The 14,953-nt window shown below is 43.9% G+C and overlaps 1 protein-coding gene across 11 annotated transcripts in view; it reads right to left on the bottom strand.

Moving 5' to 3' along the window:
- Window positions 1-14,953, bottom strand: part of Vps8 (vacuolar protein sorting 8) — a 947,651-nt gene that overhangs the window by 222,679 nt on the left and 710,019 nt on the right. For 10 of the 11 annotated variants that reach the window (XR_012825005.1, XM_075677146.1, XM_075677136.1 and 7 more), the window contains one exon: window positions 10,157-10,246. The exons of the other annotated variant lie outside the window; for it this stretch is intronic. Coding sequence is in view for 9 of the 10 variants with exons in the window: in XM_075677146.1 (XP_075533261.1) it covers window positions 10,157-10,246 (90 nt within the window). In the remaining variant the exon portion in view is untranslated. The remainder of the gene's footprint in view (window positions 1-10,156; window positions 10,247-14,953) is intronic. 11 annotated transcript variants of the gene reach the window in all.

Below are 14,953 nucleotides of genomic sequence, written 5' to 3'. Positions count from 1 at the left end.
CAATTGATGATGGTAAATTTGCAGGATCCATATTCATTGACATATCTAAGGCCTTCGACACTATTAACCACACAATTCTTTTTGCTAAACTTGAAGCCATTGAAATACCCGGTCTGTCACTACTTCTAATCCATAGTTACTTACAAGAATAGAAAACAAATCAACATTTCTGGATTCTACTCTAAAGAAGCCACTACTAACATAGATGTACGGCAGGAGTCCATATTGTCTCCTACTGGTCCTAATTTATATTACTGACCTGCCTAGTTGCCTCTCCTTGTCGAGGTGCATTCTGTGCACTGACGACACTACCATATTTATTTCTAACAATTGTGTAACAACGCAAACAAGTAAGCTAAATGAATATCTTGTGAAAATCTCCATGTGGTGTGAGCATAATAAGCTGCAGATTAAATATATTAATACCAATTTTGTTGTCTTCACCTCGCATCAGCAATTGCCTGAGCACCTTCAATCCATTTCCATCAACAATTACCTCATCACAACAGTTGATCATTGCTCCAATTAAGTGTGGAGTTTGATCATCACCTTGAATTTCACCGTCACACAGCTGGCGTAAAAAAAATTTCACATGGAATACGTGTTCTAATTGAAACACGACCGCATTTGTCATTTTCTACTATCATATTGCTTTAATATGCTTTTGTTCATCCTCATATTGAGCACTGAGTCATGGGGAAACACTTGTAAACCTAACATCATTTCAAGTCATTCAAAATCGAGGTATTTGCCTAACATTTTTATCTCGTATCATTAGTGCTGATCAGTTATTACATGCACATAATATTCCAAGTGTGATTGATCTTGTTACACAGCAAGGGGACTGAATGAAGATACAGGCGTTTGCACTTTACGAAACGTAAGCTGCGACGCGCGATGCCGAGACGAACCTCGTTTTTCTCTTCTTCAGTCCCCTTGCTGTGCCGCACCATGTGGCAATATAACCTCACCGTTTTTATTTTTTGGGCATTAAATAATAATAGTAACCATCATACCAAAGACATCTCTTATAAATACAAACAACACTAGATTTGCAGACAATATAAAGTTTATTTCACCCAGCGTTCGCACCAACTATGGCAAGCAGTCATTACATTTTTTAGCTTTATCTCTCTGGAACATATCACCATCTCTTTAAAATTTCTGAAAGCTCACAGATTTCATACAGAACTTAAAGGGCCCCTCACCAGGTCTGGCCATTTTGAGTTGACAAGCGCAGAGCATACATTGCGCAATAACAATCGTATCTACAAAGTATTACATCGCTACGCACAGCAGAAAGATCTGAAACTTCAAATCAAATGTCGTTTTCCCTTCTCCTTGTGGCCTCAGCACTGCAAGCTGGAGGATGATGTACATGTGCTAGTGCGCCTACGTACACGTGTTTGCACTGTGATGTCGCTCGTGGTGACACGTGACTTGGAGAATTATTCAAGGCAACATCTGTTATTTGTGTAATATGCTGCTTGAATAGATGAATTAAAGCTTAGAGAAATAACAAAACACACAAACCGAATGTCTGCATGTTTTTGTTTTAGTTCACACCACAGCAAGAGAGATGTACTTCCGTTTCGTCTGCTTGTTCCTATGTCGTGCAGTCGCCTGTGCAGACACTGAAACTATGTTATTTTCTACCATGTTCAAACGACAGGATCATTCTCTGTGATCCGCTTGTGTCTGCCTCAGTATTTGTGTAGCACTGACTTGTACTGCTGGTCAGGTGTCCTCGTGCAGAGCATGCAGAATCGTGCACTGCGCAAAATGAGACAATCACAACAGCTCACGGGAGACACTGTCAGCGGAAGTGCGCCGCGCCACTAGAAAGTGAGGAGAAAAGAAAATTGAAGACGGGGTTCATGACGTATGCATCACGCGATCCTCAAGGTTGTGGGAGTTCCACTCTGCGTCCGGCTAGGGCTGAAGGTGAGCTCCAGATCTAGCTCCACTGCTCCCCACTAGGTCTGGTATGGGAGAACACAGGGAAGGAATTTCGCTTGTGGAGGCTAGACAGGGTGAGCGGGGAGAGTGTCTCACTTGGCAGCAGAGCTTGCCTCCTGAAATCATGGGTTCGCGGCACTGAAATATTTATATCTCGGCTATTAATGAGCCGATTTGAAAAATTTTTATGGCTTAACGCTCCTTAGAGGACACGTAACAACTTCCCACATATAACCAAAATTTGCTATGGGGCCTGGTGAGGGGCCCTTTAGGCCCCCCTTTTTTTATTTAAGCTTCCACCGACTGTCCTTTTTCAGTAGTTTTTATATTTCCTTTTGCTTCATTTTTGAAAAATATCCCTTTGTAGTTTTCCTTATTATTGACTTATCCACAGCCGTGTTATTGCTTAATGCATTCAACTGCTATTTTCCTGTTCCTTTGTGCCTAGTCTCCTAAGAGCTTTTATTATCATAAATGTTAAATGTTACCACCGTTTGTATAATTCTTGTCATCATGCACAGGAGGTCTCATTTCAGTTTCTAACTAGAGGACCTTCTTCTGTATCTACATATCACGTAACTATCCCCATTTTTGATTAAAAAAAAACCAACTGATTCCGATTCTGACAAGCGGTACATATATTGGGAGCGCTTTTAATGCATGTCGTCATTTTCATCTACAGATAATCACCATCTCAGATCTTCTTCTTGGCAGGTGCTATCTGTGGCCTCATCTAACAAAAGCATTTGGTCTGATTTCATCCCGGCTGCCTGCTCTCCCAGGAGTTGCGCTCAGGCTTCCAGGTGCAGCCGGACTTGAATGGCTCAGCTTTTACTAATCCTATGGCTTCAGCAGCCCCAAGTGCAGCAGTTTGGACTGTCACCAGTCAGCGTGATCCCTAGGTGTTCACAGAGCTCCATGGTGACGATACTGAGGACTTGATTGACAATTACAACAGAGTCAGTGATTATAACAAGTGGGACAAATATCAAAAGTGAGTAAACGTCACATTCTTCCTCACCCATGTCGCAAAAACATGGTTCCTCAACCATGAACAGGAAATCGCCGATTGGGCCACATTTACACAGAAGATCCGACAGATCTTCGGCACTACTGCTGGCCGATCTCATGCTGCCAAAAAGAAGCGCGCCGACTGCTACCAACCCGAAGGCAAGTCGTATACCTCGTACATTGAAGATGTCTTGGCGCTTTGCAGACACGCCAATAGCAACATGACAGAAACAGAATGCATTCGACACATTTTGAAGGGAATCAGCCACGTAGCATTGAACACCTTGATGGTTCAAAATCCCACTTCCGTTACTGACATCACCACTACATGCCTGCAGCTTGAAAAGCTTCGCTCCCTTGTTGCGTATGAATTGCCGGAAGTATGACGCTAGGCCAATAAAACTGCGAAGCTCTTTCTGGTTGCACAGTTGAGGAAACTTGAGAACAGCAGCAGTTTTATCTGGGTCTGGTTGAATACCTTCCTTGCTGATGATGTGACCGAGTACTTTAATGTTCTTGCTGGAAAGGCGGCATTTCTTTCAATTTAGTTGGAGGCCGGCGTGAGTAAAGCATATCAGGACTTCATCCGAGAGTTAAAAATGCTGGAAAAAACTAGAGAAACAGATGACAATGTCGTCCAGGACACGCAGCACCGTGTCTATTGTTCGTTCGAATTAACTTGAATTCTGGGATTTTACGTGCCAAACCCACGATTTGATTATGAGGCACGCTGTAGTGGGGGACTCTGGATTCACTTTGACCACCAGGGGATCTTTAACGTGCCCCCAATGCATGGAACACGGGCATTTTTGCATTTCACCCCCATCAAAATGCGACCGCTGTGGCTGGGATTCGATCCCGCGATCTCGTGCTTAGCAGCGCAATACCACAGCCGCTAAGCCCCAACGGCGGGTCGTTCAATCGAATGTGGCAGAAGCGTTGCAGAGATCAAAAGGCATTACATTAAATTTTGACAGGCCATCAGGTGTAGCGAATGCAGTCTTTTCTTGGATTCTAGTTTTTCGAGTTGGGGTCAAGACGCAGCATGGCAGCATGAAGTGATGGTAGGTGAAGGAGAAAAGCGGCGGCATGAACAGGAATGGCAGGATGTATCCACAGAGCTCACAGGGGATGGAGAGCGACAGGCGGGAGCCAAGTACACATGCGGTTGGTAAACGTCCAGTCGACAGACAAGCTCACATTCAAACGTTGCGTAATCTCAGCATTTGCTCCAGCTGATGGCAGAAGTAAGAAATATGCCCCCGGATGCTGCAGTAATAGCAAGTGGGTCAGGATTGACACCAAGGAGTAAAAGACACGATGCATGGGTTGCCATCGAAGCTAGGTGGGTACAAGCAGGAGCAGTTGGCAAGGCTGGGTCTCAGGGTACATCAGCTTGATACCGGCAATGGATGGCTCTAGTCGCATTGTAGCAGCTTGTTTGAAGGCAGGGACAGGCGTTAAGATGGCGCTACCACAGGTGGCTACGAGGTGACGTCAGCGTATGTGAGGATGTGACGGGGTTGGTGGACAGAGTGCATGTGGCGTATAAGACAGTGACACTACTTTGTTGCTGATGATCTGACAGAGTCCAGAAGGTGTGTACTGGTGAGAAGCAAAACAGGAGAACATTGCATCTTGACTGTGAAGCTCCTTACCTATGACAGTGTGTATCAAGCCCGTAGATCAGATAGATCAGCCTCACCGGGAAGATGCGCAATGTCATAGAGACATGGCACCTGAAGGGAGTGAAGCTCGTCAAGCCGCTGGCATGTCATGGTGATGTCAGTAACCAAAGTGGTATTTGCACCACCAAGGCATTAAATGATATGGGGTTGATTCCCTTCAAAATGTATTGAATGCGCTCTGCTTCCGTCATGTCACTACTGGTGTGTCATCAAAGCGCCAAGATGTCCTTCGTGTTGGAAGCGGTCAGCGAGCTTCTTTTTGGTGGCATCATATCGGGCAGAAGTAGTGCTGAAGATCTGTCGTACCTTCTGGGTAAATGCGGCCCAAGCAGCGATTTCCTGTTCATAGTTGAGGAACTATGCTTTGGTGATGGGGGTGAGGTAGGATGCGAAGTTTACTAACTTTTGATGGTCGTCCCACTTATACAGTCACTGACTTCATAGTAGTTGTTGATCCAGTCCTCACTGTCATCACCACAGAGTCCTGTGACGACCTGGGGATCATGCTGACGCCTATTGACAATCCAAACTGGAGCACTTGGGGCTGCTGGAGCTGTAGGGTTAGTAGAAGCAGAGTTGCTGGAGTCCCAATATTTTGCTTGTAGGCAGGTGCAACCGGTGGCCTGAGCACAGCTCCAGAGAGAACGGGAAGCTGGTATGGCATGGGATCGAAGAGAACCTACACCGCTTAAATGGACAGAACCAGACTGAACACTTTTATAAGGTGAGGCCAAAGATAGCACCCACCAAGAAGAAGAAGATATGGGATGACGATGATTATATACAGATGAAAATGATGAGGTGCGCTAAACCTGCTCACAATATACAATATATTACCACCATAGGACCCCACGTATACCTATGGAGTGCATCATGTCACGCATTACAGACAGATGGACGGAGGGACAGACATACAGATTTTCAAGGGAAGTAGCCCTAGAATGCCTACACATTAAAAAACAGGCTCAACTTAAGCAAGATGGCCACATTCTTTGGTCCTTGCAAGCACATCAGCTTTACAATGTCTGTTTGTCTGTAATACTGCAGAATCCTCTCATTATCATCAGTTGGCCTGAATTTCATTGTTGGAAGCTTTTACAGGGTGTCCCCTGGTTAGGTTTACTGGTGGTGCCACCAAGGCTGTACAGTCGAGCCCAGATAAAACCGCTCCACTTAAGACAAACTTTTGCTTAAAACGAACGAGGCCTATGTGACCGTCAAAATATATGCTATTTAAAAGGCATAAAATTGCACGTATAACGAATGTCTTTGAGCCCTGCCAATCGGTTACAGTGAACAGACAGCGTAAACCCGGCGTTGCGATGCGAAGTAACGATGACCTCCAACCCCTTTGCATGCGGGGTCTGTTTTTCCAAGCCTGCTCGCAGGCGAACTATGTGTTTCATGCCTCACTACTCTCTCCCTGCCGTCTCGCGCTGCCCCCAAGTGTCAGCATGTGGCTTCCATCGCCCTCCCGCCCGTCCTTGCAACTCCGCTCCCCTCTCCTCACTCTTTTTTGCAACTCCCTCACTGTCTCCAGAGGCGTGCTACGGAGCCGGCTAAAGTTCAGAAGTTTCGCTTTCTGGCTGTTACTGCGAAGCAGGCCTCTCCACACTAGTCCCCATACTTTCTCACTTCCCGAGTTGTATTCCGGATGGCGGACAGGAATGCCATGTCTTCAGTGATCATGAAATGAAAAACGCTGGACATAGCAATGAAGCGAGCAATTTTTACAGAACTGTCTCAAGGTGCTAAAAACTGCGAGTTGGTGAAGCAGTACACGTCGAAATCAACCATCTCGATGATTTTAAAGAACAAGCAAAAGATCATCAGCTGTGACGCCGATTCGACGAATAGAAAGTGCCTGCAAAAGGCCACTATGAGGACATAGAGGATTTGCTGTGGTTCTTCGATGCACGGGCTCACAACATTCCAATAAGTGGATCAATGATGCTGGGCAAAGCCAAAAACTGCGTTCCTGCTAGATTTTACTGACTTCTGCCTAGGCAATGGCCGGCTACATCGATTCAAAGTGCGGCATAGGATTGTTTTTTAAATTGATTGTCGGCTTTGGTGGCTTCGGTAAGTGACCAAGACGTTTCCACTTGGCTTGTAAGAAACCGAGCCATTATTGTAAGCTACGTGGGACAGGACATGTATAACACAGACGAAACTGTGTTATTTTATCAGATGCTGCCAGACAAGACGCATGCCATGAAAGGCGACACATGCACTAGCGGCAAGCACAGTAAAGTGCATGTTACAGTACTTCTGTGCACTAATATGGATGCAGCGACCGGCACGTGACCTTTGTAATTAGAGAATCAATGAAGCTGCGCTGCTTTCGGAGCTATGTACCTGTGTGTTACAGGCACAATACTAAGTCATGGATGACGCATGATTTATTCACAAAGTGGCTGGGTGAGTTTGACCACGACATGCAGAGGCAAGGCAGGCGTGCTGCTCGTGCTTGACAACTGCTCAGTGCACCATGTGCAAACTTTTCTGACGGCAGTTACTCTACTTTTCCTGGAGCCCAATATCACGTCGAAAGTACAGCTACTTGATTTGGGCATAATATGTGCATTTAAAGCATCGTATAGGCACCGCATTGTGGAGCGCTTGCTCATCACCGTTGACTGCCCAGCTACCAAGTTGCCACTTCGAGCTTCACCGTATTCCACCCATTAACAGCTTAAAGTTATTGCTCAGTGCAAGACGCGGCTGCATGATTTGGAACTTACTCTAATTTTACAGTTGAATCTACTGTTGTGTATGTTCTCTCTGAACCTTGTGTAATCAGATAGTACGCACAATGTGAATAGTGTTGTACTCTCTGGAATATGTGCGAGCACCAGCAATTGACCGATTCCAAAATTGTGAGCGCCACCTGCAGGGAAAATGAAGAACCTTGCGCCACGCCGTTTGGTTGGAAAATAAGGCCTAGGCTAGCATGCAGTCTGTGCTCCGTGTATCGATACAACCTGCTTTCTGCGTCATTTCAGTGCTTTATTGAATTGCTTTCAATCAGTGCATGAGTAACGATTGAAGAAGACAACATGCCCCTCGCATTTGCGCACCACGGTACTTCTTGAAGTTCTCCGTAACAAACGACGGCGTTCGGTGGTATCTGTCCTTGAACACTTCGACCGTTCGTCAGGCGCATCGAGGCTGGGCATTACATGATGAAGGTTACGTGGCAAATCAAATTACAAGCTTCTCCACAGCTGATTCAGCAGGTGTACTGACTGGTACGGGCGATGTGCAAGCCGTCCATGAAGATGGGCATGCTAGTGTGTACGTGGTTTCGGCTTGGTATACGACCAGAACATGTGTTGGCAGCTCATGTACAGTATACACATAACGTGATATGTTAAACACTGCCAAGCAACATTGTTTAGATACTTTTAGCAACTGTCAAAATAATGTCAAAAATTCCTTTATACTCAGATCATTAACTACCGTATTAAAATACATTTTTGATGCCTCTAAGTTTCAGTTCATGATAACTTTTCAGTAAGCGGAAATGCTAGTGGACCAGATTGTTGCACAGCAATGTAATGATATGTTTTTGTTACAAGCAAATACAGTTGACTACTCGATTTAGTTCATCAGCTTCGTAAAATAAGTTGTGTGCTGCATTTACATTAGGAACTAATAGCAGTGTGGCTGTGTACAACTCAAAGCAGAGCGCCCCAGTGTTAAATCACGCCCAAAAAAAAAAAAAAAAAAAAGAAGAGGGGGAAAAAAGAAAAAGGGGGGGGGGGGTGTTTGGCTTGAACTGGCCTGATAGTGTGCATACCAAGGAAACGTATTAAACATGGCCAGCGATAGTACATATGTTAACACGCAGAATATGAGTGGCGGATAACAAGCTAGCCAACGTGACAACAAACCACCTTCACGTCAGCATGACGATGTGTTGTAGACCTTATGCAAGTGCCTATGCTAACAAGACAGCCAAACTAGTGATGGCTCCAGAATGATTCAGTGCTAAGCGAACTCGAATAAACACCCTGACGGGATCGTACACTCCTTTTGCAGTCCCTATTCATTGTGATGTAACATAGTGACCCACAGGGCAGCACTACAAATTTTCTTCACAGCACATTCGTCTACTTAAGTTTGCAGTCCTTTTGCCTTTTCACGCAGCAGTTGTGACGCGGGCAGTCGTGGCAGAGCATGAGCAGATGATAGTCAGCTTCTTCCAGAAGTACGTAATTCTTAATGAAATTTGAAATTATGATTTTCTTACTTCAGCCTGTTTATTAAACTACACCAATAAGTATACACAGCAACAGTCAGAAGAAGCACACTGATCCAAACACCCTTCTTAATTGATGTCGCCTATCAGCCAGTATCAGTAGCACTGATACTGGCTGATACTGGCTGATACTGGCAGTATATGACAACATATGCAAGCCGCCAGCAGCTTTGAAACGGTTGGGGAGATGGCCTTGCTTGAAAAGTGAGTGCATGAGAAAAAGTGACTTTGTGCTCCGTTTGACCTCCACATGCCACGCACGACTACAAAATTCGGCCGAGATGTGCACTGCAGTGTACGGGCACTGTTTTTTCACCAAGCTTGAGGGGTGGTTCAGGACCCCATCTATGGTGCAAGGCACAAACGTCAACAGTGTTGTGCAAAGTAATTAAGAATTTTGATGGCAAGGAAAGCGATATGTGCAGCTTTACCTTGCACTGCTGCCACCCACATAGCATGCTACCAACCTTGGTGCAATAAGGTTGGCTGCAGTCACACATTCTATCTTACAAAGTATGCACATTAACATCTGCGACTTGTTTTACCAAGTGTCTCTTGAATTCATTTTGAATAAATGTTTTCTCTTGTTGAATGTGCTTAGCCTGCTGTAGAGCGGCACAATGCAATCTTTACAACCAAGTGACCTGTACAATCAAGTATTTCCCAAGCACTTCGTTATAAAGGCACTTGACTGTAAATTAATAATTATTGATTATAGGGGAAGTTGAAATTGAACAACTGAAGTCAGCCAGCATTCAAAGCCCAACCTTTTGCTAGAAACCTTATGCCTTTTGAGAGACAAATCTGAAATAAAGCGAGGCAATGCAGGTTAAAGCCAGCAGACTTTGAAAACCATTCACCTCTGGCGATGAAGAAGTGCGAAAAGTGAGACATTGCACTGAGCTGCTTTGTAAATATAGGCACAATACTTTGTTTTCTCATTTCCCCAAACCAGAATTGAAGTGGAATTAAATTGAAGCCATTTAAACCAAAAACCGATTTCAGTTGGGCACTGTGAACGCATTTCTAAAAAAATATTCACAAGGAAAAATAAATTATGATAATGAGTACTTGACGCAATCTGGGCACAAATTACTCGAAATTTGTCTAAATAACTCCTAATGATCTGTTCAGGGTAAATATACATTGTGTTGCGCACTGGCCAAAACATCTCCAATGAAGCAGGCCTGAAGTCCTAACCATAAGGAAATATGTGAGAACATCCAATGCTGACCTCCAGATGGTGCACAATGTCATCCACACGGTGGGCAAGGTGCTGTAGCATCAGCTGTGAGGTGGCCCTGCTGTCCACTTGCATGAGGGCCTGTGTGTAGCAGCCAATTTTTTACTGCTTGGCTAACAACCTGGGCACCATTCTGTTTACTGCAACACTAAAAAGTAGCCAATATAAAAAAGATGCACCCGAGCACAGATGCAATGCAACAGGACAAAGCTAGACAAATATGTATAAGGCAGAAACCACCTTTGCACATTACCACCAAACAAATGTGTAATACAGACATGTAATACCAATGACTACACTAAGCAAATGCAGCCCACAGGCTCAAGCCAGTCCATTTCTACAAGTCAGCTCCCTTAAACTCTGCAACAAATGCTAATAGGGGTCACCAGCACAGCATTGTCACTCAGCAGCACGGCACTGATCCGAGGGCCAGTTACGAGGAAGGGCCTCTCAAAAGTCCTGTGCTGTCATACCAAGCGAACAAGCATTTTGTAGTTCTCTATCAGGCCACTGAGCTCTGTGCCTGCGTGCACACAGCTGTAAAGGTCTCTCTGTTCTGCACACAACCTCTCCTTCTAAGTTCCGTGAGGGATGAGACGCACTTTCTGCAGCTCTTAATAGGATCCACATAACCGTCTTTGATGTCCTAGTGTATTTATTTGCATATGTCGCAATTTCGGCCACCAAAATCGTAACTGCTTCTTTTGGAGTGCGGCTCATTGATCAATGTGTTACCTTCTTGAGTGGCATGAGCACCAAGAGCGAGATATTGCATGAGTGTCCTCTTGCTTGCTCTTGCTCCAGTGGCGATAATACAAAATGTCACCAATCAATTTGGACTGTCTGCCTGCTTTGTCAAGGAGTAAAAAAATGACGGCAATTCCATGCCTCCTTGTTGACCTTGGAAAAGCTCTCCTTAGAGAATAAAATCTAAAACATGCAACACTAGCCTTAGCAGTGGCATCCTCAAAGCAGAGGAAACGCACATTTTCCAGGATTGCAGCGGCACTCAAGCCAAAACGACCGAGCTGGATACACCCACATGGAGAGGCTCTAGCACAATTGGCATTGTCCCAGAAATGACTTGTCATGTTACTATACTCTGCCTTGACAGCGCTTCTCCACGGCATTTGGGCTGCATGCTAAAACGTAGCTATGGTTCAGTTGTTGTGCACTGTTGGGCCCTTTAGTTCCAAACTAATGTTTGTATTTGCTTTACATTTGTGGCATGACACTTTGACAGCAAGGTATTCACGACCACTCGGTGCTGTTTCCGAGATCAGTTTCCTACTTCTTTAGCATTTAGGTTTAACTAGAAAGGCTGCACGGCCTTGACAGTAGAAGTGGAGGTCATGAGTGGTGGCACTGGCTAGCACTCCCAGGTTGAATTTATTAGATAAAACATAAATACCCCAGAAAGTGGATGGGAAAACAGCACCGCGGTAGCTCAACTGGCATCGCACACGAAATGCGAAGACATGGCTTTGTGCCCCACCTGCGGCCAGTTGCTTTTTCATCCACATTCATTTCCATTAATTTACCATTTCGTTAATTCAATTAATAAGTACAAGTAATTTCCCCTATGCTGTCCTTGGTGTCTTTTTTTGTTGGCTTCTTATAATATGACTCTTGTAACAATGTAGCACTTCACATGCCTCAAGGATCTGTTCTGGAGCTAATATCATTTTCAATTTACCTAAATGATCTCCCACGAACAGTGCACAAGTGAATGGTTTTAATGCACGCAGACAACACGACTCTTGCTTCTCTATGGTGACTGGTTCCTCAAACTGCAAATTAATGTAACAAAATTACTTCATATCTCTAGTTGGTTTAAGGATAAACTAATTGAAGTTAAACATTGATAGAATTAAGTATGTTGTCTTTCATTTTAGGAGACCAACTAGCCCAACAGTCAACTTTTCTAGGAGAAAAGCCACTGATAAAACATCTCTAACCTGCAGTTAAGCGATCATCCAATTGAGAGAGTGAGTTCATTCAAATACTTAGGGGTCGCACTGAGTTAACTTTTGCACTGGAGCCAGAAAATTGAGTGTTTGTAAAAAATCTGGTTTTGCTTTCCTCACATTAAAAATATCTCATAATGTGTATGGCAAATGACTTGTTTAATTTTAGGAAGCAAGCAAAAATATGGAAGAATCGACCCCTCAACATTAAAGCTGCAAGAAATTTGAAAATAACATGCAAGATGTTAAAAAAAAATAATAATCAGTGATGCAAGGTGACATGTAATGAGTGCCTTGCAAGCAGTAGCTTTTTTTTTCTTACTAATTATAATAAAGAGCAGTCCCCATTTTTTATGTATAGCTCCCGTCTTTTCGTTCAGGTCTTTCCTGTAACTGATTGTGATTGTCACATGTACATTGTGTAGCCGCCCCACTCCTGAAATTTTCTGACGACCCCCCCCCCCTTCTTCCCCCCTTTCCCAGAGACAGAAAGTTTCAGGAGGTGGGCTCGGAAAGAGTGACATAGATGAAGGGGAAAGTTCCAATGCGAAAGCAAGGCGATGGCTAGTGGTGGTCCGATGGGGGGGAGTTGTCATGGGGGCGATCTTTTGCATGCAGAGAACATTAGAGCCCCACTCATGGTGCGCTTCTACCTAATTCTGGATCCTGTTAACCATGACTGCTGAGGGAGGATCAGCGCTAAAAATTCCACACAGAGATAAAGATGGGAGGAGGCCATGCATAAATCTTGGAGGCATCGTTGCTCCCCACCAGGCCTTTGTGTCATTGTAGTGCTTCTCATTTCTGGTACTTCACTGAATCGTCGACCATGCTGCATGGAAGAAAAGCATTCTGAAAATGTTGAGACTTGCTTGTCTAAGAAATGCATAATAAGCACTCCTTTTTTTTTCTTCTTTGCCCTGTCTCAGACTTTTATTATGTTAATAAATTTGAGAAGAGCTTGCTGTTATGCTAGTTTTTACACACTGGTAAGAATAGAAAGGGGGCAAAAAACGGGACAAGAAAAGACCTACAGAAGGCTGATTTGCACATGGCAAAATATAACAAGAATGGTGGTGCTGGGCCCAGGACACTAGGAAACTGCCACAACAAACAAGTGGGAGGGCAGGTAGGTGAATAACCTCAAAGTCGATGCAGAAACAAAAATATAGGAATGTTAGAGTCAGCCGCGCCATTCAACAACCCAGTGAATGTTGAAGAGTGCGACAGTGACTAACAGAAAAGAATCTTAAGAAGGAGAGTGGGGTGATAGGTATGAAGGAGGGGAAGGGAGCACGCACATAAAAGGCGTCAAGAATGAAATTGGCATATAATCATGGACATAGGGAGAGTGTCTCAACACTGCCCTATTGCACAACACCAGACGGCTGTGGCCAGTTGCTTAGCTGCAGCTCACCTACCCCGTTGTAGCACATGCTGTTTGCTGTGGAGAGCCAATCTTAACTGTCTCAGCAATTTTCAGAATCGACGGGTGTCAGGAAACATGACACTTTCAAATCTCTCAGAAATTCTAGCCCTTATTTTACTGTGAACTACGGATCTCGTAATTTTCACAAAGGCGTCTAAGCAGAAAGCAGCCCTGCTTCATACTGTCTGCCTCATCAATTCCTGAGTGTGATCAAATAACAATAGGTGTCATGTGATGACTACAATACCATGATTGAAAGTTACTTCCAAACATCTCTTCAAACAAGTCGGACAGCAGATCACCGAAAGTGAGTGAAACTTACATCATATGATACTATCAAAGCTCTAGCACAAAGATTTGTTCCTGTATATTTAAATGTAGTATAATATAGCATGCCCACAAAGATGAAAGCGTGACTGAGTGATAGGTGACCTGCAAAATGGCGCCTACTGTCTGCTGTTCGTAGCCATGGCCAAACCACTCATGAGGAGATCTGTCTGGAAAACAACGCTTATTTCCACTGTTACCTGGGCAGCAAACAAGAAGACACATGACAGTGTACTGCTCTGTTATTTCGTTTGGCCCCATTTTTAGCGCTGTTTGTTTTTCCATTTAAGCCATGTACCAACTAGGTCATCAACATACATTATATAAATCCATCAATAGGTAAATGAAATGTTATAGTGTTTTTTAACATTGACATGTGTACTTGTACATCTTTTTCGGGTGACCGCTCTTCATCCTATAACAATTATTATCACTCAGTGGGGGATGCGCCCACATGTATCGGAAGTTTCTCTAATGTTATCTATTGTTCTTTCTGCTGTATGTTGTCACCCACGCTTGTGTAATCCGATTGCATGTGCGATGCGAATTGTGTAGAACTTTCTGGAAGACACGTGGGCACCAGCGATTACTCTGGAACCTTCAATGGCTCATGTATAAAAGCTGACGCACTTGACCTGCTGATCAGATTTTCGCCCATCGCCGACTGTGTTCGCCGCTGTCACTGTTCTTTGAGTTTAGCCCATTTTTTTTAGGGCACAAGTCCACCCAATAAAAGGCTAGTTTCATCATTCCCAGTATTGCGGCTTTCTTCATCGTCACTACTACGTGACAATATCACCATTTCTTTAATTGCATAAGGATAATAGCATAACTTGATGCGAAGTGGCTGCATGCCTTAGCAATGAAAAACTTTTATAAAGAGCTAAAGTGTTGTTTCAGCAACCTAAAAACATGCATCTACGTTGTTAAAGCATTCTTCCCTGGGGAGTGCTAGGAGTTTGAAAAGTGTACAACATTATATATATATATATATATATATATATATATATATATATATATATATATATATATATATATATTATATATATATATATATATATATAA

Source organism: Dermacentor variabilis, unplaced genomic scaffold (assembly GCF_050947875.1).
Source record: "Dermacentor variabilis isolate Ectoservices unplaced genomic scaffold, ASM5094787v1 scaffold_12, whole genome shotgun sequence".
Classification (NCBI taxonomy): Eukaryota; Metazoa; Arthropoda; class Arachnida; order Ixodida; family Ixodidae; genus Dermacentor; species Dermacentor variabilis.
Note: the sequence above shows the minus strand (reverse complement) of the source record. Positions and strands in the feature narration are given on the sequence as shown.